This window comes from Lepeophtheirus salmonis, chromosome 1 (genome assembly GCF_016086655.4).
Source record: "Lepeophtheirus salmonis chromosome 1, UVic_Lsal_1.4, whole genome shotgun sequence".
Classification (NCBI taxonomy): Eukaryota; Metazoa; Arthropoda; class Copepoda; order Siphonostomatoida; family Caligidae; genus Lepeophtheirus; species Lepeophtheirus salmonis.
In genome coordinates, this window is record NC_052131.2 from 43836712 (window position 1) to 43859774 (window position 23063).

Genomic DNA, 23063 nt, shown 5'->3' on the forward strand with positions numbered 1-23063 from the left:
AAGAATCTCAAATCTACGTTGTTTAGGTATATAAGTAGAACAAATACTTATGTTCTTTCTTCATTACAAACTATAATTAATATTAGTGTAATTCTTTTAATAATTATTTTTAGCATTAGTTATTTCAGGATTTTGTGGGCTGCACAGAAAAAAGACGCGAGCCGTAGTTTGGCCATCTTTGTTTTAGAAGATATTTTTTGGTAGTTGTTACTTCGGTAAATTCTTTAGTATACTTTACTCTGAGAACTTATTTTTCGATATTATGCAGTCAACTTATTAGTTACTAGCCGTAGTACCTAGAATTGCCCGGAGTAATTAGGTGTCGGCTAAAATGCAAACCTGGCTTAATTAATATAGAAGATTATCCCCAAGAAATTATCAGAATTCTCTGTCTTTCATGAGCAAACTCACGCGTAACTTTCCAATACTTAATTCGTATATTAATTCATAGGACCTGTTCTGTACTACTGATCCTCATAAGCTAAATATAAAACGCCTGTGAGAGTTAATTCATTATTACATAGCAGAGTTTATCTTTTATTCAAATCTTAATAAACTTTCCCTTATTATTATGGATAGATTTCTATCTACAATGTCAACATATTATGAGTAGAAGGAAATGGGAGTCAGGTACAGGACGAATGCATAAAAGATCCAACTCCAGTAAGTCATTATTTGAATCGAATGTTGGAGTTGGTGTATTTATGCTTTTTTGGTCACTTTAAAAACCATACGGACTTCAACCCTTAAAGAACATCATTTTAGGATATTAAAAACCAAGGAAGAAGGCAAATGATAAGGAGGATGCTTTAATGAATGTAAACCTCCGTGAAAACTGATAATAAATATCGTGTCTGTGAGTCACTGGTGATGCTTTTTTTTTTAGCTGTGTACATGTTCTCTTATTTTTACTTGGTTACTACCAAGGTATACCAAAGTACCTTGACTATTACTCAGATATGTACTACTAAAAATGCATAGTTAATGCAATGTGTATGTAGTATACGAGTACATGCATAATACATATAAACACAAACTTCCTAATAGTAATAATTATCTATCTCTATATATAATGTGAATGTCCCCCCACTAGCATTAGAATAACGCGCGTAATATTTTTTATAATACTACATATTTGTTTATCATAATCAAGCATATTAATATAATATACAGACAAGTCAAAATTCACTTGGAGAGTGAGGGTAAAATCAAGTATTCAATGCATCAAAATGAATTCGATATGTGGTTGCAGATCATCCAAAACTCGAGTTTCGAATGATCTGGAGTACACATCTGAAGATGAATATCACTCAATTGATTTGAGTCACACCCTAATTCATCATCAACATGAAGAGGAAGAAGAAGGTGAGCAAGAGAATGACTCGAATCAAGTGACAGATAAGAAAATAAGTCATCGCGTCATTTTCATCGGTGATGCGAACATTGGGAAATACAATTGCTTTGAGGCTCTTAATGATCTCAAAGAAGATGAAGATGAAGAATGCTCCAAGAAGAAGGGAATTATCAACATTTCTATTCGTTCTGGATCTCAGTTAGTTTTTAGTCATATTGAAGGACTTGAGGAGGATCCTCTCTTACGAAAATGGAAATACAGAAAAATCGAAGTTTTCGTTCTTTTCTTTTCCTTAACTAGCATGGAGTCATTAATTTCTTTAGCATACAAATGGGCCCCTGAGGTCCAGAATGTAATCACGCATATGTAAGGATTTATTAATAAATATCCATATATTGTCCAACAATAACATAATCCCTAATTAAATCATTTCAATTATAGCGAGAAAAACCAAATAAAAGCGATAATCTGCATAGTTGGCCTATACGACGAACGATCTCATGCTGAGGATTCAAATAGAATCCATCAAAATGTAATTGATTCCTTAAAAGGAATGCTTTCAGCGGATATTTATATTGAGGTCAGTAAAAATTATTCAGTTGAAGAATTGAGTCAAATGGTTACGAGAATCGAAGATCAACTCTATTTTGAGTCGCCCTCTAACACATTTCCTATAAAATCATACTCCGACGAAAGTTCCTCTGACGAAGATGAATCATCCCAGTGTCCATTCTACGGGAATGAAAGTTGTAACATCCCTCATCCATCAGGGAATGTAAATAATGACGAAATTTTTAATAAGAAATGTATCATTGTTTCACGACCGAAACAAGAGGAACTTAAGAAACAAATAATGGGTTTAAGGAATAGAGGTAAAGCGACGGTTGTTTCTGACATTGCCTTAAATATTGATGTGAAAGAGGAACAAAACCAGATCATAGAACAAATACAAACTATATTGGAATATAAAGCAGAAGAGGTGACGAATTGCTCTGTCCGAAATTTAAAGGACAACGAACTTTTCAATTCACATCTATTAAGTAGTCATTCAGAACAAACCTTGTTGTATAAACGGAAATTTTTGGTTGAAGAAATGCCGAATCCACCGTGGAATGTATCTGCTTGGAATAAAAAAAGTTTTAAACATTTTATCCACCAAAAAATTTCATTGGAGGATGAAGTAGGATAAGTACCTCGATATTAGCTGTCTAACAATATATTTATCTAGGTATGTGATTTTTTTCGATTGTAGATTGAAGTCAGAGGAAAATTGAAGCATGGATTTCAACATCTCAGTGCTGCAAATAACTGTTTCAGTCCCGTGATTCCAAAGAAATATTTAAAACAATTTGAAGTTGTTTTACTACAGTGCATACATGCACTTTCTAAGGATTCAACGTTAAATGCAATATCTGTCTTTGATTTCTTTCTCCTCTGTAAATTTAACCTTGTGGAATGCATAAAATATCTCATTTATCGGTATCCAAAGGGGTTTGGCTATCTCATGATGTCTTTTTCTGAGGAAACAGGTGGAACTCCTCACCCCATTTGCTTTTTGGAAGATGAGTCAATTGTGTTGAAAATCATGCAAATTTACCATCCCAATTTATATTCAACCAGAAAAGATTGGAAGGGCTACAATATTCTTCACTATTGTGCAGATAAAAATTTTATAAATGCAATAATGTAAGTACCCAATTTCCATACTCTTAGATATTATTAGGATCATACATTAAATAACGTAGATAGTTGTCTATTTTAGTTTATTCCTCGAGTTTGATCAACAGGATGTAATTTTCTCCTTGCTCCATATGAATGATTCCTCCTCCCCTATTGCTGTTGCAGCCCAATCGGGGAACGAAAATATTGCTCGTATTATGTACAATTATTTAGACTCAAACATAACGGACGATCAATTCTTATCTTTTTTCCGTTTCAACGAATTCAAGTCAACTTCTCTCTTACGGATCTGTTCGCAACAGAAACTCCATTGTCTTTTAAAAGATATCATAAATTCGTTCGAGAAACGAGGGATTTCAAATGAATTATTACCCTTTCTCACAGTACAAAACAAGGTTGATGGAGAGCGAACTCTCCTTCAAAACATTCAATCAGAAAGTATTCTAATTAAACTCATTCCCTTGTATTTAAAAAATGATTCCAGGAACTTATTGCTTAAATGTAAAAAAGAAAAGCATTTAGGACATTACTTAGCCGAGAAGAATTACAGTAAAATTCTTTTAACCATCCATCAACACTGCACCAATAATAACCTCAACGATTTATTTTTCTTTGATTTCTTACTTTCGCCGAATAAATATGGAGATGACTGTTGTAAACTTGCTGCATGGAAAGGCTCCAATGAATTTCTTGTGACTGCTCTTAGCTTGTGTAGAGGACTTAATAAAAGCTATCTTAGTTTACTATTACACGGAACTAATCAAAATCAAGAGAATCTAATGGAGTTACTACTTTTCCAACAAAGATCTCTTATTGTTCCTCGTCAAATCATCATGCTGATGGAGAAGGAGGTTCATAGTGACAATAAAATTTTAATCCTTTCCTGCTATCGAGTACACATTTCACCTAGTGAGGTAATACAGCTCAATAACATTTTGTATTTAATAAATCAACTAACAAAAAATGCTTTTAAATTAGATATACATATTCTACGTCAATAATTGACTAACTAATAATGTGTATATTTGCTTTCAGGAATTGGTCTCCCTAATAGAAGATACGGAAAAACTTTTACCTTTATCCAACACAAAAAAAACACTGATTTGCCTCAAAAAAATAATCATTCTCATTTTTTCATTATTATTGTTTTGTTTGGATATTGGATTTGATATTTCACTGGCTATTCAATACTACAAAGACTCAGATGAAGCTTGCAAACATGATTTCACCGACTATAGTCAATCTCTTCTAGAGGAAGAAAGCAATTTCCATCGGGCGACGAGATATGTTGGTGCTCTTTGTTCCTCAACACGATTTTATGTTACTCTCTTATTTATAATTAGCCCTTGGTTGTTTTATATCTTTGAATTTATTAGAGAGGTATGTAGATTGAAAATCCTAACCATAATCTATAAGATAATTTACCTTTAATAATTTATACGTATATTTCCTAGACATTTATTAATGATCGACCCATGTGGATTGTTCATGTTCCTTTCAAAGAAATTAAACTAACCAGCTATAGATCAAATGAGCAACAAGCTAAACTACTCAATGCTAAGGCTGCGCAATTAATGGACAAGAGACTCAAATGGAGAAGTATTTTTGGATGTTGTTCTTCATTCAATAATTTTTGCACGAATCTGCTCTTTATTTTTGGATTTATTTCTGAATTTGTAGTCACCATTGCTTTTTGGCCTATCATAAGTATGTTTCGCTTATTTTATGCTGATGTTATGTACGACATTCAGCATGGTATTAAAAAAAATTAAAGCACGAGAACTCAAAGTTTCTGCAACAAAAATATGTTCTAGAGCACGACTCATAGAAGCACTCCTTGAATCATCCTTTCAGCCCATTATTCAGTTATATATCGTATTTCCAATTTTAATCAACAATATCACTTCTGATAAATCAATCGATCTGTCGCGGGATCTTTATCTAGAAGCATCTCAATTTGGATCAGCGATAACATCCATCACCACTCTATCATGGGCAATTACATTATATCAATCAAATATTAAAGGTGGAGCCTTGGATTTGACTGTCAATTTTCTTGGACGAATTATCCTTCTAATTTCTAATCTATTCCTAATCACAGGCCGTATGCTACTCTTCATTGTATTTGCCTATGGGTTTGGAGCTGGTCGACTCATTGGTCTTATAATATTTATTATCATCCACATCATTGCTAGTACTATTCTGATTCATTACTGGAGGGACCCATCCTTTACAATTACTTCAAAAATTACTTATTTCATAAATTGTGTTATTAATGGATTTGGAAACACATATTTGCACATGTGGATTCAGCTTCCACAAAACCTCATTTCGGAAGCTAAGTCTGGAAAATCAACATTTGTTAGACATCTTTTATTTGAAACTATTTTTTTCTTGGAATTAATTAGCATGATAACTTTTACTTACTTCATGCTTGACTCGCGTATTGCAGAAGCCATACAACTCAAATATCTGACTCTTTTGATTTTTGGATTATATTTTATAGGGAATGCATTAAAAATATTTTACTACAAGACTCAACATATTTGGAATGAATTGATATCCATTGAAAGAGATATTAAGAGATTGGCTCTTCGAGTTTTTGGATGAATTAGTATTAAAAATATAACATAAAAATTAATCCATTAGATATATGTGCCATAGCTTAAAAATATTAATTATTTTTAAACCAATAAGTGTGATACTTAATAATATGTACCTTATACTTCTTTTAAGCATTGCAGTTTAATTAATATTGTTGCTCATAAGCCAATAATTTTATAAATATTAGAATAATATGCATTTGCCTTAATACTATAGTCTCTTAGCACTTAGCAGGAGTGTTCCATGAAATCAAATTTTGGAGCGGGTTACACTTTTGACTTTACTTAAACATTGTAAGTATCTCATATTGCCTAATACTTTACGTGGTCTGATGAAAGATATCGATCATAGAACCCCCTATAAAATAAAACTATTTATTAGTCATTTAATATATATTTTTTAAAATGAAAAATAAGCATATTATTTCTCCTTACCTCTATTAATATATGTACGCTTGAAATCTACGAATTTGAAGATCAAGCAAATAGAATAAAACAAACAAATCCTCCCACTAAAATCATGTATAAAATGAGATACAGAATGAAATAGCCTACATCAATTCGAGATTTTTTTGAGCTGTACTCATTAACTCTTTTTGGCAAGGATTTCAAATACCACCAGTGTACAATTTTTAACCTAAATGAAGCATTCAAAAATATAGATACATAAGAAACAAATATCAAAAGATAAGGTGGACTTACTCCATAAAGGTGAGTACAATGAAGCATACATGAATCATCATCCAAATTTGAAGGAGGTTGAAATTGGAGGAATCACATGGAATCACCTTGGAAGCAGCATCGACCATGTATAAAAGAATAGCAGAGATAATGGTAAGGAACAAAAACCTTTCATGATAGGTATTTCCCCAGAGGATCATGAGCCAAACACCCAACGATAAGAGAACACTGTATATAGATTGTGTAATAAAGCCTTAACTTGACTTGTTAACTAATTATATAAAAGGTGGCCTACCATGGTAGAAAGTAAAACACTATGTACTTGATAATGTGCCTTTCCACAGTCACCACAAAACCGGATACTGAATGATCTCCCTCCATGTCAATATATACCTTTTCTCTCTCATTTAAATCTCGAACATTCACGAGAAGACCCCTCCTCGGAGAATTATCGAATATTCCATCAGTGGTAAAATACTCTTCCTTTCCTTTATATGATCCCATTGTGAATGGACATTCATGTTTATCAAAGGGAAAATCATCGAAATTCATGTAACAAGCAATTTTAAATTCATATTTTCGACTAAACATAACTTTACTTCCTTTATTCGATATGATGAGTATATCATACGTCGACTTTACCTATATGTTTATGAATTTAAAAAAAAAAAAACATCATGATGTTACTCCAGACTTCTCTGTAATGGGAAAGTTAATTGTGCATATTTATATATATTATACTTTCAAGGAATTTTCGTTAAGAGCCGATATTTGAGGCGTCCAAATGTAGTCGTACAATTTAATATCAAGTTTCGTTTCTTTATCTCCTCTCTTGTATATCCTTTCGTCTTTCCATTGTATTAGAATTTCTAAATTTAATTCCATCTCATGTGAATTGAATTGGATTTGATTAATATAGAATGCAATGCTGATATTCCTCTAAAATTAATAATATTACGTTGTTTATTAAGTGTCATTTTCTTAGTCTCGAAATATGTACCGTGGATGATGGGGGCTCATTTTTATTGTAGCCCTTGGGTAAACATACAAGAGAATCAGAACTACTACAATCAAAATTTGTAGATCCCAATGCAGTTCCAAAGAGTACTAGGAGTAGCAAATACATTGTTTTAGGAGAGCACCACGCTTCTAACTCAATATAAAGACTATAAAAATAAGTTATAAATGAGAAAGAAAGTCGTAATTTATATTTATTTCATTTCTGGCAAATGTATGTGTTCGAGTAAACTCTGAAATAAATGTTGTGTTTTTTTTCTCTACTTAGCGAAAAAGTTCCGTTGGAAACTTACAAGATGAATCAGAATCAAAGAATCATCCTGCGTAATGTCATTCAGTATCATTTATTAGCAATGGTGCATGTATAAAATATGTCCTGCCGGTATGTAAAAATGAAACAAAAATGAACTTGGTTACCCAACCCAAGGAATACTAAAAACAACTAGTTCTAGTATTCCTTGCCCAATCCTAACAATTTGAGAATGTTTGGGAGGAAAGCAGCATTGTGGCCATGACGTTTTATTAAATCATCTGCAAGCTGTCGTGAGTGGAAGGAAATAAACAAAATACACACTCTTTACATAGTAAGGCCATATAGGCTAGGATTACTCCGATGTGGATTCTCAATTATACTTTGAGTCCAACAAAGATTACACTTACAACACTGGAGCAGACCTTCATTATTACTATCTGTCTTTCATGAGCACAGGCACTAGTTATTAAGTTATAATTAGATGTTCTGTATTCAAGAATTAAATAATAATGAAAACAGCTTTGGGAAGACAAAAACCCTGTGCAAACTATGTCAAGCCGCTCCTCTATCTAGGTCATATTTTATAAATCTCTGATTAACAGGGGTGTAAAAATTGTCTAAATCCTTGTGATTGTAACTCAAAAACAAAAGCATGTGTGATAGACTTAAGATGACCAAGGTTATGCCCTTAGCAAACCGCTAGAATCAGAACCGACTCTGCAATATATTGCTTATCGGTCTCGGTTATTGTGCTTTTAGTAGAATTTATAAAGAAAATAAAATATATATTATAAAAAATAAATGAGTTTTAATCATTAAGGCAATTTTCGGAGTTTTTTTTTTTTTTTTTTTGTGCAAGTGCACAAAGCCGTTTTCCAATGATTTTTTACGTTACCAGGGTGATACAGTTGTATATGAGTTCCAAATAGCTAAGGCACAAGACAGTGTAAATACAAGAGGGAGGTGGGCTAGATTATGGATCCAGATCCGCTACTAAACTTGTCATGTCCCTATAATATGAGAACTATAAGATTTCTTAAGCCAGAGAATCCAAAACTTCACTATGCAAAGCTTCCCTCTACATTAATGCATTTTAAAATGAGATCCCCTTTCTACGAGTTTTCAGGCCCCCTGTTGGAACTTTGGGTATTTAAGAAAATACATAGGTTTACATCAACAATCATCTTTAGTATATCTACGTGGCGTTTGATTGGATAAAATATTTTCCTAGATATACTGAAGATGATTGTTGATGTCAACCTATGTATTTTCTTAAAAGAAGTGCACTTTCCATGTATATAGTGCTCCCTGATTTGTAAAGGAAAATATGAATTTTGTTTAACATATTATTTCAAAAATTAGTGAGTGGGGAGCATATAGATAAAATTGTATCTTAACGCTAGGTTTAGGAGCAGTGATGGAAATAGATGGAAAGAGAAAGGAGAACTGGATACAAACAAGGACAATGATTGTCAAGAATTACTCCAATTTTGATCACCAATTCTACTCTGAGTCCAACACGGACTTAAAATTATAATTTCGCAAAAAATCCTGAGTGTTACATTGATTTTGAATATAATTAAATCTATTTAGGAAAGGATGTTCAGTGTTCACTACTAAGGAATTAAATAATTATGAGAACTGGTAAGGAAAATAAAATTCATCCTTCAAATTACCATTCCAAAAAAACGGTCCAGCTAAAAAATTCCCCCAATTTACATCACTGCCCATAGCCAATTATGTCAATTCGGCGTGCTTTTTAGCTGAGCCGTTAATTTCTAATAGGTTGTATAAAGAAGGAATTTTCTTCTCCTTAGCAGTTGTCATTATTCTTTAATTCCTCAATATTGAACATCCTTTCCTAAATATATTCAATTATGTTCAAACCCTGTTTGAACGTTCGTGTGTGCTCATAAAAGATGGAGCGTAACCTTGAGGATTTGTTGCGGAGTTAAAATTGTAAGTTTTTGATGGACTCAGAGTAGAATTAGGGATCGACATCGGAGTAATTCTAGCAAATGAAACGTCATGAGAATTATTCTTTCTCTCCTCCAAAACATTCTTCAAATTGTTAAAGTTACCATATTGATTTTCGGTTTCTTTATTTTAACATGGCCATTCTATACTGGATTTTCATATTTGCTCATAGTCATATAGTAACTCCTCTTCGAGGCCTTCTTTTCCCTTTAGTTTAAGTATTCATTGGTTCAACAGTGAATTACTATACTACTATTGACAAGGTCCACGGAAAGTTCTGTTAGATGTTTATTAAAGTAATAATGATATAACTAATTACATAATTTAATATAATTATAGACATAGGTCGAAACAAGTTCCAAAAACATGTGTCATAACTTTTATTCGAAACGGTCACCCTTAGCCTTGACCACAGCCCGAAGTCTCTCTGGCCACTCAAATTGGCCCCACACCACCGCTGCGTCTCTCTGGATGTGTGGGAGGGAGCACCATCCTGTTGGAAGGTCTATGGTTCACTCTAGAAGTGCTGTTGAGCCCAGGTGACAATACTTTCCTCCAGGATGGTGCTAATGTACTCCTTGGTGATCTTCCCCCCGACTGGCACAAACACCAAAGGGAAATTCCCTGTCTCTGTTACATCCATCCAAACCATCACATACCGTTGCTTATGCACTCTGTTGACTCCATGGTCAGTTTAACTTTTTTGGCCAGAATCCGATCATTTTGGGGGTTAAAAGCCTGTTCCATAGTGAAAATCTTCCCATCACTGAACATAATGTTGGGAGCCGGGCCAGTCCTCAGATTCTGAAGAATGAGATTGCTTCTCTAAAGTCTTTTAGCCTTTACCTTGTTGCGACTTCAATTTGTAGGGATATATCCCAAGGTCATCTCAAATAAGGTCTCTCATTGTTGTTGCACCCATGTTGAAATCCTTGGCCATCTTGTTGAAGTTCCTCCTAGGTTTTCTTGCAATCCTTGCCTTGACAATTGCGGGCGTCCTTTTTGAACTTGGTCTGCCTGATCTGTGTCTGTCCTTGATAGATTGAGTCTCTGTGTACCTCTGAACGGTTCTCTTGATGAGCCTAGGGTTGACCTCCAAGCTTTTTAGGTTCCTCAAGATAGCTGGTGGATATTTGCCCTTCAGGTACTCCTTGATTATAGCCTCTCTCTTGGCTTCCATTGTTGTTAACAAAACTGTTTGTTTTGATCTACTTCCAACGTAACTAGAGTTTAAATATAATACCTTGCAATCTTATATTTAGTTATATTATATAAAGTTAATTTTAACAGAACTTTCCGGGGACCCTGTAATTCAAGGTTCAAATCATATCAAAAAGAAAAAGGTGGAAAGTACTCTATAGGAAATTTATAAAAATGAATAGGATCCATATGAGGTTTAGCGACGAAACAACGACCTAAAGTACTCCCTGGCTCATCAAACCTTTTGGATTTTTATTTTATATTTGAGGAAGGAACGTCTAGGTATTAAGTGAATAGCTCCGTGTGAGTGTGCTAATAGAAAACAGTGAACACAAAGATTGGTTGGAGTTATCATTTATATTATTAAAGCAGAATTTGTTTCGTCCGTCAATGCCTAATAAATCCGGTCAATGCTGGGCTCTACAGTTATTGAATATAAAACTGACATTGCTAAAAAAATCAGGACTTTTAAATTACATTTTTATACCTTATGACGTCACATGTCCACCTTAATTATTCTCAATTCAAAAAGACAATTTCTTTACTTAATCCCAACACATGCAAATTTAAACGAATCTCTCGCAGTATAAATCGTTTTCTAATAAATAATTCAAATCTCCATGCGTAAATGGATTAGCTTCTTCAATGGACCTGTTGTTTTTGAATTCCTAGATAAGACATTGGGATGGAGGAGATTGATAAAGGATGGAGTAGGACCCAGAGCTGTATTTGAATCCAACTTTCCTGTGTTCAAGCTTCATAACTCTTAAACTAATCCGGACCCTATTTCACTTAGGTAAAATGTTCATAAAATTAGAGAAGTATACGTCTAATTATGGTTTCAGATCTGGATCCGAAAGTTTGGCCAAAATATACTCTAATACTTACGTCCAAATAGCCGAACAGAATCGGAGTCGAGAAAATGTTGACCCGTCCTATCTTTACTCCTTCCTCGCTAATACGTTTGAATTTTGAAAATAGGGAGAAATAATTAATATAAGTCAAGAAAATCTATAGATTTCCTTGTAAAAGTACTATTATCTTACTTAAAATATACTTTTTTTTTAATGTATGCACACGGAGATTTGTACAATTACCACGTACCTATTAATTATTACAATCCAAAAATGATGAGATTCGTAATGAAAAAAATGTTAAAGAGCTCGACTCTTTAATCTAGCTACATTTATTTTAATTTTATTTGAGGGACTTGAAGAAATAAAGTACATACATAATATATAAGACACAATTTAATGGATCAATTCTTAGAATTTATGTACATATTTTTATAAGTTAAATATTGAATCCTTCCAGAGTTAAGTATGTACATACATAACATGTATATCATATTAATACAAAGATGCATTTCCAATCTTAGGAAATTCAAATCTTTCCTCTACTTTGTCAATCATAGTTCGTGCTATGGCCAAACTCGAAGTGGCCGCAGGACTAGGTGCATTTCTGCAATGAAGTACCCTTTTATCTCCTTCTTCTGAAAAAATAAAATCCCCTACAAGATCCCCACTTGAATTCATAGCTTGAGCCCTTACTCCAGAAGGTCCTTTCATTAAATCTCGAGTCTCAATTGATGGTATAAACTTCCTAAGTTCAGGAACAACTGTTGAAGGAAAAAAGCTTCCAATGATTTGACCAGTACCATAGTTATAATATTTCAGAGCAATTTTATAAAATCCAGGATAGCGTAGGATCTCAAAAAGATCTTTGAAACTAAAGTCCAGCCAAGTGTAGCCTTCTCTTTTCGCACATGGGAGTGCATTTGGACCCACCCATATATCTCCATTCATTCGTGGAGTAAAATGAACTCCCAGAAAAGGAAATGCTGGATCTGGGACAGGATAAATATTCCCTTTAATAAGTTTTGCTTTTTCTGGACTTAGTAAGAAATATTCTCCTCTAAAAGGAACAATTTTTGGCTCTAAAGATCCTCCAGTCATAACTGAGACACGGTCTGAATATAAACCAGCACATGTAATGACGTATTTGCTTTGGATTATATTTCCATGGCCATCTTGTAAGGATATAAATTCCCTCTATATAATGATTAATTCAATTATACCCTGTTAATCTTTTTTACTCTATATAGTAAATAATAACTAATATGTACCTCATTGGTATCAATGGACACAATTTCAGAGTCTAGAAAAATTTTTCCTCCTTTATTTTGAAAATTCAGAGCATATTGATTGGAAACGCAACACCAGTCAACAACACCGGTCATTGGAGAAGAAATAGCCTCAAGCCCATGACAATGGGGCTCAATCTTTTGAATTTCATCAAGTGAAGATAGATAAGATATCCCAGGAACTCCATTCTGAGTAGCACGTTCATAAATGGCCTTGAGACGCTCCACTTCTAATGGACTCGTGGCCACAACCAATTTTCCGCATTTTTTATAGGGAATATTATATTTATCACAGAACTTGTAAGTGGAAAGGAGTCCCTCAAGACATAATTTGGCCATGAGGCTTCCGGGCTTGTAATAAAGACCCGCATGAATTACTCCAGAGTTGTGTCCGGTTTGATGAACATTCAAGGAACTCTCTTTTTCTATAAGAGCAACTTTAAGGTGAGAATGACGATATATTAATTCTTGAGCACTTGCACATCCTACAATGCCACCTCCAACGATTGCCACATCAAATTGGCTATGATGTCTCTTGTGAATATATTGATGGCGATAATGAGTCGTAGTAGCCCTTGATTTAAATAAAATAGACAGAGAACGCATGACACGGTATGAACTCTGTTTCTTTGAATGATATAAATACGTAATACTGAAGAATCAGATTGATGTGATCACCTCAGAGTGCAAACGAGAAATTCTAGTTTGGATTTTATCACTCATATTGTTTTTTAAATAGTACAACAAAAACAGAAAATCACATAAAAATCAACTGTGGCAGGTTAAAAGAAACGTGTATTATTTATTATTAACCATTCAAGAACCATGGCAATGTATTATAAACTAAATTAAGCAGTAAATTTTATTCCTATTAGGAAGAAGAGAATGTGTCTGTGTGACGTCATAGACTTCATGTGACTCACACAGCAAGATGATTGAAATAATTTTACCAACATATTAGGAGAGGGTACATTATGTAGTATTTAAATCTTTATTATTATTATAAATGATGAATAATCTTGAATGAAATAAACATTATTTTCTTCTGTGTAATGAGTACAAAATAATATTTGCACACAGTAACAAAAATGAGAATGATCATACTAACATAATTATTAATATTATTTTTATAAATAGTTGAAGTAATAATTAATTAATTAATAATATATAATAATCGTAATGCGCTCTTTTAAGATTTGATGTGTTATGAGAGAGAATGAATATGATCATCATAATCAAGTCATACACTACAATTTGAGGAGAATATATAAATATACAATTAATAATTAGGTTATGATTAGGGACAGGGCCTCACTCAACTAAATTGTATGTATAATAATATCTACTTACACGCTCACTCAGTAGTAAGTAAGTAAATAATGAATAAAACCTAAATGATATATAATAATTAAATTATTAGTTGAATAGATATTATAATAGTACACCACGAAATGGAGTCACACTGAACATTCACGTCTGAGATGGGGAGGGGGGAGAAATTGTTGGCCTCTGCACACGTGAGTTGACAAAGGAACGGTTGATACGAAAAGGGGAGAACGAAGAGTACCTCATCATCCTCCTTAACATGGTTCAATCAATCAGTGATCTATTCCAGGAGTGCGCGGTGGTGAGGATTAACATTTGTGGAAATATTTTTTTTCCTTTTCCTTTGAATATTAACAATTAAATAGTAGTAGTAATAATAAGAAATAATTGCACAGTCGATGACTCAAACTACGAATTCAACATAACACGCTTGAAAAAAAAAATTAATAATATTTTTACAACTTTTCTAAAACTTATAAGAGAAGTAGTAGTTTTGTTACAAAACTACATTTTTTTTTTACAGAATAGCCAAGGATGAAAGGGGGGGTATCGAATATTTATATATATATAAGAAGAACCAATAATAAAGAAAACAACAGAACAGACCAATCTACACATATAAAAACAAACAAAACAACTTAAACGAGATTAATGACCTATCATGTGTCTTAAATGGATTATTTTTAAATAAGAGATTTGAAAGCCCATACCATACACGTTATCATCATCGTCTCAAATATATATATTTATAGTTACAGTAATTATCTACCCTCCCCGCCCCTCAAAAGCTATTCATCCTCGTAATAGCAAAACTACTACAAATACAATAATAAATAAGGGTTTTAAAAAAATTCAAAGTGCTACGGATATATTTGAACTAGTGAACCTATAATAGCCATGTGCTCAACTTTCCTATAAGGATGATGATCAAAAAAGAAGAAATGTGAGAGATAATTATAATAAGGGACAAAAATCAATTAAAAAATAGTAATTAGTAAGTTATCAATTTAATCAAATATATAACAATAATAATTTATTATTGTTATTTGTAAAGTCGATTCTATGTGTTGTTGAATATTATTTATTAGATGAGTCGATGTTTTATTAATTTTACTTTAAAGGGAAAGAGAGAGAGAGAGAGAGAGATTTAAATTTTGAGGGTTCTTTGTTTGAGTCTTAGAAGATTTTTTATTTTTTTTTTATTTAGAAAAACCTTAGTGTTTTTTATCATCAACTATCACAGCCTGTTTGAATTTTTTTTTTTTTTCAAAAAAAAAAAAAAAAAACCTTTTGGGCATGATTTCACATGGAAGGAAAATTAGAAGAAAAAAAAGAATAAAAAAAAATAAATAAAAAAAATAGGGGGATTATATAATATTACTTTTCTATTTTTTTTTTTTTGAATAATGACTCGTAAAATTTGAAAAAAAAAAAATATATATAAATATATAACAATCATGGCGAACAAAAAAAAAAAAAAATATTAATAAATATTACTAAAAATCAAAAAGCCTAGTATTATAATATGATAATATTATAACATGTACCTACTACATACATCCATCCATCCATACATAGTAAAGACAGCTATGAGTATGTAGCATGTATACATATAATGAATTATTGCAGTGATCCATAGGATGCAGAGTCATAAGGGGAATAATGACTTGTGGATGCATTATTCTGGCTCTCGTAATTAAAAGCTGACTGCTGAGGGGGGTGATACGCACTCATTGGATGAGGATGGTGATGTGCAGTGGGTGGGAAGTAATGATCAAAATCAACATTGAGATAGTTTGAGGGATTCCACTCTGGGGGATGAGGTGGAACAAAGGGTGGGGGTTGACTTTGACTCCAAGCAGACTCTTGAGGATAAAAGGAACCACTCATGACACTGCTATGAGTAAGTGCATTGAGATCATCATCAAACTGTCTTTCAAAGGAGCCACGGATATCCTCCAATAGGTTTTGAATGAGACCTTCATCCACGGGAGGATCTGAGTCTTGCACAGGAAGTTTTGGATATTTTTCCTTGACGACCGAGCGTATACCATTTCGAATGCCGAGTAATTTGAGACTTTCCAGATCCTGAATCGCTTTGCGTTTATTCAGATCATAGAACTGAAGATCACGAATGAGGTCTGACTCAATAAAAGGTCGTGGATTACTATTGTCCGTGGGTTTGCTGTTTGAGGAGGAGTTACTTGTGTCGTTTTGCCACTGGGCTTGAGGCTTGGTTTGTTTCTTTTTGAGCCTAGCATAGGCTTCAAGTGTCATTTCATAGTGATAGGGATTGACACAAATGAGATCTTCAGACTCGTCACTTGGAGGCCTCTCTTTTTTCACTGGGGCTTGATGGGAACATTCTCGAACGGAGCGAATGTCGTTATGAAACACGACTTGCGGGAAACGGAAAATCTGTGAAACAATAATGGCTGGATAGACTTTCTTGACTCCTCCACCGGGAGTACGACTCACAGCCATTCGAGAGTCCCGAGGTCGAGCTACACGAACACAACTCGTATTTGGGTCTCGCAGTCTCACACATTTCTCCCATTCGGATAACTCTGAATCACCATACTTAGTTATTTTACGCCCAAGGTTCATTAAAGTCCGCTCTGCAAAGTCTGTGTCAGAGTAGTTTTCGGATCGAAAGGTCAACAAATGAACCACATACTCCTTCAGTCCTGGAAACAAACGACCTCCTCCAAGAGTTATTCCACCCGTACGTCGACGACGCTTTCTCCCGGAGGAGTCGTCCACAGATCCCGGATCTAATTCCTCATTCATCCCTCTACTATCACATTCAATCCACAATCACTCTTCGCCTATCTCCAGTCTCCCAGTAGTAAGTCGTTCAAGCCAAGATTAATCCTTCTTCAGTTAGAATCCAGTTTGAAGTTACAAGTTCACTCCAATCTCTCCAAGTCTCAGCTCACTCACTCAGTCATTTACTTACTTTTCCTCTTCTTCTCCTGCTGCTGCTGCTGCTGCTACTGCTACTGCTGCTTGTCTTTTCTTTTTCTGCTTCTTTTCTAGTCCTCTTCTTCTTCTTCTTCTTCTTATAATAATAATATAATATAAAATATTATATAGAGTTATTGTCACCAGGAGGAGAAGAGAAGGGGAAGAACAAGAATAATAATAGCTGTAAAGCTGAAGGGGCAAAGAAACAGCTGGCAGTTGGGAGAGAAGTAGCGCCACCAGTCACCACCACCACTACCACCAATGGCAATTCTACTATCAAACAGCTTCATCCCACAAACTTTTCAATTCATCATCATCATCACTCTCTTTTTTTCCTCTTCTTTTTTCTTTTTATTTAGCTTCCTTGTTTCTTCTTCGATCTTCTTCTTCCCTCATCTTTCTTTCTTTCTCTTTTTTTTTTCTCTCTCTCTTTCCAGCTCTCTCATTCCTACACAGCATAGCAAACTGTCTATCTATCTTCCATCTATCTCTACCCACAGCTTAGACTTTTATTTTTTAATTCTCTCCTTCTTCTTCTTATTATTATTACTCTCTGATTTTTCCTTATTATTATTATATATTTATTTCGTCTCAAATTATATTATAATTTATATTTTATTAATAATATATTTTTCCTCTTCTCTTCATTTTTCCTTTTTTCTCCTTTTATCTACTAGAAACGTGTCGAATATATGCTGCCATATCTAGAATGTAGCTTACAGACCCGCGTTTTTAAAGAGTAATAGTAGTTGTAGAATTTAAATATGGCAAAATTTAATGGATGTTATTTATTTCCATGACATCACGTGAGTTGTATGACATCATAATAAAAATAACAAATAGTATTAATTTAATAAAACAAACGGTCATGCCTTCGATCGCGGGAATCAAGTCCAACACTGAGATCCAAAGGGTTTCCTTTAATGATCTTAGTCCAGAAATCTTCCACAGAGACTATTTTTTAAAGGAGAAGCCCGTTGTTATAACTGAATGTCAGCCCCATTGGCATGGATTTGCATGGACAATTCCGTCATTAGTTGATAAATGTGGTGATAACGAAGTTAGTATTCGTGGAGAGACGCATAAGGACTCATATCGTGTCGGGAAAGCATATAACATCCGTAAGGTAAACATTTGGAGTTTCCACGTCATTCCAATCATTCGGATACCTCTGATATTTTAGGACTCCTTTCGTAATTATGCCCATGAGTTACTCACTTCTCATCCTCGTTCCCTGAAAAGTTACCTAGCTGTAGCTTCTGTAGCTCAAGCCTTTCCCCAATTGCTTCCAATTACATTACCTATCGATGCTTTATTAGGAAAGCTTCATCTTGGTCCTTATCTATGGGTTGCTCATAAGGGCCATTACGAATTTTGTCATTTTGATCCTGATGACAATTTCCTTATAATGATACAAGGTAAATAATCCGGGAATGTATTTATACTTTATTTTTTTTATTAAATATGCTCTTCTTGTTTTGTTTTTTTACTAGGAAGAAAAAATCTTCGTCTCTTTAAATACGATTTGGATATATTATATCCAAATCCCTTGGGCTCTGAAGGAAAAACAATTCAAAGTCGTATTGATTTGGATAATCCAGATTTTAAATCTTTTCCCAAGTTCAGAGAGGCTCATTGTGAATATACAACGCTACATCCAGGTGAAATCCTTTTTATTCCGGCGTTCTATTGGCATCAAGTATCAGCACTTGATGATGGAATTTCAATGAATGCCTTCTATGGCGACAAAAATAAGAATGATTATGTTAATAAAGTTCTGAATTCTCCATGTCGATTACACTTTGAATACTGGATTAAGAACGTTATTCAACAAAATTCTGAGTATGATTCCTTTCAAAGAATGCTTCCTCGCTTAGATGAAGTCTTGCACAATTTTTTCCTCAAACAGTGGCATGAAGAAGCTTCGAAGGAGCAGATTCTTGAAGTGTTGAAAATAGTTATGAATTATATAGGAATTTCGAAATTACCCCTAAAAAACATTGAAAATCAGTCCAAATTTCCGCCTGTTCTCAAAATACGGGGACTTTTGTACAGAAAGGGCTTGAAATGAACTTTAATACACATATTAATTCGCCTTTTCCTACCATTTAACAAAAAAGTTGTTATTTTGTATTCTCGTTATGTTATCAATAAATAAATCTACTCAATGTTTTAAAATTTAAACATATGACATGAGGGATTTGTTTAACAATTGTTATCGTTATAGATGAGTGATAATGAAGGAGATGTGTCCTTGGAGGAAGAAATGAAAGACTTCGGTCTCACAAAACGGATTGATGGCAAAGTTGTGCACGAATGTACTCATCCTGGATGTGGAAAGTACTTTTCCAGACCGAGTCGCTTACAAAATCATGTACGGATACATACTGGAGAGAGGCCTTTCAAATGCAGTGACTGTTCGAAAGATTATACTAGAAACGAACATCTTAAAAGACATATTGCCATAACTCATTCATCCGTTACGGATAATGACATAGAAAAGGAGCGTTTCTTCTGCCCTGACTGTTCAGAAACATTCGCCAACAAATATTCACTAGCCAAACATAAAAAGAAATTTCATGTGGGGAAGTCCTATATTTGTGGCAAGTGTGGGAAGGCCTTTTCCAAACACAACCTCCTTTCTCTCCATCAGTATTCACATCTTTCCATACTTCCTCACTCATGCGAAAAATGTGGCAAATCTTTTAAGTTCCCTAATAAACTCCGTTTGCACCAAGAGACCCATAATAAAGTATATGCATGTGAACATTGTGGGTTGGATGATTTTAAAACTTGGTCAGAGGTTGTAAAGCACGTGAATGTTATTCACAAATCTACTAAAAACACTCAATTTAAATGTAATGAGTGCGAAAAAGGATTTTCCTCTCAAAAAGTCCTCAACAGACATCTTGTCACGCACGGGGATAATAGACTTGTCTATCATTGCCCCATAGAGGGATGTCCAAGATTTTATTGTTTTAATAGTAATCTAACTCAACATATTAAAACATATCACGACAATACAAGAATCAACTGCAGCCAATGCTCTTGCACGTTTGTGTCCAAAGCCAAATTACGTTACCATGTTGAAAGATTTCATGGGGAAGGAGCTTCAAAACCAAGAAAGGTCAGGGCTCAACAATGTAAAAGGAAAGATGAAGGAGTCAGAAAGAAATCTATGGCCCAAATATTATCTGGATACTCGAATACAGACTCTAAACTTGTCAATAATGTGCTGCTCCAAGACAAGGTACTGGACTTGAATATTGATTCTATTAGGTCTGAAATATCTGCTACTCCCAAGTTGGCTGATGAGTTTCAATCTTCGGATGATGGTGAGGATGTGCTGCCACTTGATACCATCAATCTTTGCCGAAGGAAATTCAAGATTAATCAAACTAAATCTTCTGTTACAAAATATATGCAAAGAAATTAACCTTTTTAATAAAAAAGTAGCAATACATATGTTTATTCTTTTTGTACCTATTTATTTATAGCAGTGTTATATTGAGTGTAGAGTTATAAATGTGCATAAATTCAACAGCATTTGAGGAATGGAATGAGAACAGGAGTTTTCTCGAGATACGTAGTGTATTCAGGGAGGTGACCCCATTTCTTTTTCCCATTTTTTTCTAATAATGGAACACCTGATAGCTTTGTTATGAGGAGAAAAACAAATATCGGTGACAAAACTGAGAAAAACTCGTATTTCCTAAAGACTGAAGCACAGGTTATGTAATGACCAACCCAGAGGAGAATCTCTCCAAAATAGTTTGGATGTCTAGAAATAGACCACAGACCCGATTGAATAAATTTCCCATCATTAACGGGACTATTGCGGAATATAGTTTTTTGTAAATCCGCAATTACCTCAAAGGAAAAACCAACACCCCAAAGAACCCATCCAATGATTTCAGGAGCTCCAATGGATCGACTTGCAAATCTATAAAGGTAGAAAGAATTAGTAAATATATGTATACTGCAGATCAAAATTATGGCCGGAGCTATACAGCTAATACTACTACCTTGATGGAGGTAATGTGTTGAGAATGATTGTGGGAAGAAGTGTCATAAAGACCCAAACCCCTTGGAGCGTCCAGTATACGAGCATAACTCCAGCATTTTTTTTTGCTTCCTCAAAGCGTCTGTCCTCTCCAGTTTTAATAACTCTAATAAATAAAAAGACTCCTAGTCGAAGAGCCCAAAGAAAAACCAAATTGGATTGTACTATTTGAATGATTGAATTTGTACTCCATGCCAAACTAATGGAAGTGACTGTTATATAGGTTAGGGATCCTAGAGAGGAAGGGGTTTCGAAAAGATAGCGTAATTTAATTGAGTTTATTTCTATACTTATTAATATTATAATAATATTAATAAGTGCAATATCCTACCAAACAAATCATAGTTTTTTTCTGTTTTGAAAATTATGGAGACGATCCATCCCACGGCTTGTATTCCAAAGTCAACACCCAGAGCAGTAAGATATTTTATAACAACTGACATCATACTTTCCTTATTAGTAGTTAAAATAAAGGTAAGAACCTTCTTCCGATGTCAATTAACGTACTCTGTACCTCAGTTATCACTCTAATCAGTACTTATTACTTAGTTATTTATCACTTATCAGTACTGTAGAAATAGTGAGAGAGTGATTAAGGAGCTGAAAATAACAACAATGTTGTTTTACGTAACGTTTGTTTTTTACATTGGAGAGTTGCGTAGAACACAGAGCATGGGGGGAGGATTTCGGAATTATATAAATCCTGTCCGATACTTATATAAATAAGCAACGTCCGCCCTATTTATCTATTTAATTAATTATCAAGACATCCGACAATATTTCATGGACATCTATTTATACTATTAATATATCGTTAAATAATTTCTAATATATAATTTTGTTTCTCGCACCATTTTTTGGCTGTCAATATTTTTGATGAGGTTTTACATAACGATATTAATATATTAATTAATTACCATTGATAGTTATATAAATTAAATTTGTGAATTAGTCATAGTAAAGAGATAAAATGTTGTCTCTATCGTATTATAAATAAAAATCGTTAATTATCTAACAATTCTTTATTTATTTTAGTTTATGTACTAATATCGTATATGAATCATATACGTCATGATATACAGTAAGGTTAATATTAACCTTGATATACAATATATTATATATCTCAGAAGAAATTAAATAATTAATAGAGAATAGCTATATATTCTCTATATAGCTAGAGCCACAAAGTTTTTATTGATGAGGTTGTTGTTATCGACTTAAGATGACGTCAGCTGATGTTGGGGTGTTTATGAAATGATAATCTAAAAGAAAAAAATCTCTTTCTTTTTTTCTTGATTTTCAACGAATATAATAAAAGTATGAGTATAAATTTTATAAAAATATATTCAGTAATTTTGTATTATATTCTATAATTTATACAACAGTTGACGTGACCATATGCGACTCTAGCGCTAAGAGCGCTAGTGTCTCCTAAGACTTTGTTATTGACATTGTACTTATTACTATTACTTATTACCATCTTCCGTTCCCTCCCCTATTTTAGACGAGTTCAATATTATTATTACTATGCTGTGACATACTTGGAACTGAAACGCCATCTACATTAAATAATGCAGCGTTAGTATTTTTTTTGCGAGTATGCGTTTCTGGCGCGTTTTTTTTTTTCATGCAGAGTAAAAGAATTCTCAGGACATTGTTGCATTATTATTATTATTGTTACGGTAATATCAGCCAAAATCAGCCTCAAAATCTATGTGGCCATTCTACCTCGAACCGGGTAATAGTAATGAAAAAAAGAAAAAAGAGCGCACGTCATTTAATGTTCCTCTACCCGCACT

At 33.7% G+C, this 23063-nt stretch overlaps 6 protein-coding genes across 9 annotated transcripts; 3 read left to right on the top strand and 3 right to left on the bottom strand.

The window, feature by feature from the left end:
- The first annotated feature begins 948 nt into the window (after positions 1-948).
- LOC121130626 (uncharacterized) lies at positions 949-6581 on the top strand. 2 transcript variants are annotated; one of them, XM_040726363.2, is made up of 7 exons: positions 978-1109; positions 1174-1720; positions 1796-2534; positions 2607-3040; positions 3117-3948; positions 4070-4414; positions 4489-6581. In XM_040726363.2, exons 2-7 carry the CDS (start codon positions 1230-1232, stop codon positions 4804-4806), a joined length of 3159 nt encoding a protein of 1052 aa, XP_040582297.1. In that variant the 5' UTR covers positions 978-1109; positions 1174-1229; the 3' UTR covers positions 4807-6581. The 2 variants fall into 2 exon arrangements, with proteins under 2 accessions (XP_040582300.1, XP_040582297.1); XM_040726366.2 differs by having other exon boundaries at positions 949-1720.
- Positions 5514-7750, bottom strand: LOC121130648 (acetylcholine receptor subunit beta-type lev-1). 3 transcript variants are annotated; one of them, XM_040726370.2, is made up of 7 exons: positions 7629-7750; positions 7319-7484; positions 7060-7257; positions 6614-6960; positions 6340-6546; positions 6073-6274; positions 5761-6008 (listed from the first exon to the last, which is right to left on the bottom strand). In XM_040726370.2, exons 2-6 carry the CDS (start codon positions 7442-7444, stop codon positions 6115-6117), a joined length of 1038 nt encoding a protein of 345 aa, XP_040582304.1. In that variant the 5' UTR covers positions 7445-7484; positions 7629-7750; the 3' UTR covers positions 5761-6008; positions 6073-6114. The 3 variants fall into 3 exon arrangements, with proteins under 3 accessions (XP_040582312.1, XP_040582304.1, XP_071749843.1); XM_040726378.2 differs by lacking the exon at positions 7629-7750 and having other exon boundaries at positions 5514-5995; positions 7319-7575; XM_071893742.1 differs by lacking the exon at positions 7629-7750 and having other exon boundaries at positions 7319-7575.
- Positions 7751-11946: 4196 nt separating this feature from the next.
- Positions 11947-13805, bottom strand: L2HGDH (L-2-hydroxyglutarate dehydrogenase). Its single transcript, XM_040726414.2, has 2 exons — positions 12891-13805; positions 11947-12816 (listed from the first exon to the last, which is right to left on the bottom strand). Exons 1-2 carry the CDS (start codon positions 13512-13514, stop codon positions 12115-12117), a joined length of 1326 nt encoding a protein of 441 aa, XP_040582348.1. The 5' UTR covers positions 13515-13805; the 3' UTR covers positions 11947-12114.
- Positions 13806-17871: 4066 nt separating this feature from the next.
- Positions 17872-20677, top strand: LOC121130719 (tRNA wybutosine-synthesizing protein 5). Its single transcript, XM_040726433.2, has 3 exons — positions 17872-18327; positions 18385-18619; positions 18695-20677. Exons 1-3 carry the CDS (start codon positions 17983-17985, stop codon positions 19270-19272), a joined length of 1158 nt encoding a protein of 385 aa, XP_040582367.1. The 5' UTR covers positions 17872-17982; the 3' UTR covers positions 19273-20677.
- On the top strand, positions 19429-20677 carry LOC121130708 (transcription factor IIIA-like). Its single transcript, XM_040726424.1, has one exon. The coding sequence runs from the start codon at positions 19429-19431 to the stop codon at positions 20635-20637; it is 1209 nt and encodes a 402-aa protein (XP_040582358.1). The 3' UTR covers positions 20638-20677.
- Positions 20669-21912, bottom strand: LOC121130730 (uncharacterized). The gene is made up of 3 exons (XM_040726439.2): positions 21596-21912; positions 21227-21497; positions 20669-21144 (listed from the first exon to the last, which is right to left on the bottom strand). Exons 1-3 carry the CDS (start codon positions 21708-21710, stop codon positions 20739-20741), a joined length of 792 nt encoding a protein of 263 aa, XP_040582373.1. The 5' UTR covers positions 21711-21912; the 3' UTR covers positions 20669-20738.
- Positions 21913-23063: the final 1151 nt, after the last annotated feature.

What these genes read in the sequence shown, in the direction of transcription:
- L2HGDH (XM_040726414.2), bottom strand. Translation starts at nt 13,514, where the DNA reads ATGCGTTCTCTGTCTATTTTATTTAAATCAAGGGCTACTACGACTCAT. An exon ending in TGTCCATTGATACCAATGAG is followed by an intron (nt 12,817 to 12,890) that starts GTACATATTAGT and finishes ATCATTATATAG; the next exon opens with AGGGAATTTATATCCTTACA.
- LOC121130719 (XM_040726433.2), top strand. Translation starts at nt 17,983, where the DNA reads ATGTTATTTATTTCCATGACATCACGTGAGTTGTATGACATCATAATA. An exon ending in AAGCATATAACATCCGTAAG is followed by an intron (nt 18,328 to 18,384) that starts GTAAACATTTGG and finishes CTGATATTTTAG; the next exon opens with GACTCCTTTCGTAATTATGC. An exon ending in TTTCCTTATAATGATACAAG is followed by an intron (nt 18,620 to 18,694) that starts GTAAATAATCCG and finishes TTTTTTTACTAG; the next exon opens with GAAGAAAAAATCTTCGTCTC.
- LOC121130708 (XM_040726424.1), top strand. Translation starts at nt 19,429, where the DNA reads ATGAGTGATAATGAAGGAGATGTGTCCTTGGAGGAAGAAATGAAAGAC.
- LOC121130730 (XM_040726439.2), bottom strand. Translation starts at nt 21,710, where the DNA reads ATGATGTCAGTTGTTATAAAATATCTTACTGCTCTGGGTGTTGACTTT. An exon ending in AAAAAACTATGATTTGTTTG is followed by an intron (nt 21,498 to 21,595) that starts GTAGGATATTGC and finishes CTTCCTCTCTAG; the next exon opens with GATCCCTAACCTATATAACA. An exon ending in AACACATTACCTCCATCAAG is followed by an intron (nt 21,145 to 21,226) that starts GTAGTAGTATTA and finishes CTACCTTTATAG; the next exon opens with ATTTGCAAGTCGATCCATTG.
- LOC121130648 (XM_040726378.2), bottom strand. Translation starts at nt 7,444, where the DNA reads ATGTATTTGCTACTCCTAGTACTCTTTGGAACTGCATTGGGATCTACA. An exon ending in ATGAGCCCCCATCATCCACG is followed by an intron (nt 7,258 to 7,318) that starts GTACATATTTCG and finishes TATTAATTTTAG; the next exon opens with AGGAATATCAGCATTGCATT. An exon ending in TTAACGAAAATTCCTTGAAA is followed by an intron (nt 6,961 to 7,059) that starts GTATAATATATA and finishes ATAAACATATAG; the next exon opens with GTAAAGTCGACGTATGATAT.
- LOC121130626 (XM_040726366.2), top strand. Translation starts at nt 1,230, where the DNA reads ATGAATTCGATATGTGGTTGCAGATCATCCAAAACTCGAGTTTCGAAT. An exon ending in AATTTTATAAATGCAATAAT is followed by an intron (nt 3,041 to 3,116) that starts GTAAGTACCCAA and finishes TGTCTATTTTAG; the next exon opens with TTTATTCCTCGAGTTTGATC. An exon ending in TCTTTGAATTTATTAGAGAG is followed by an intron (nt 4,415 to 4,488) that starts GTATGTAGATTG and finishes TATATTTCCTAG; the next exon opens with ACATTTATTAATGATCGACC.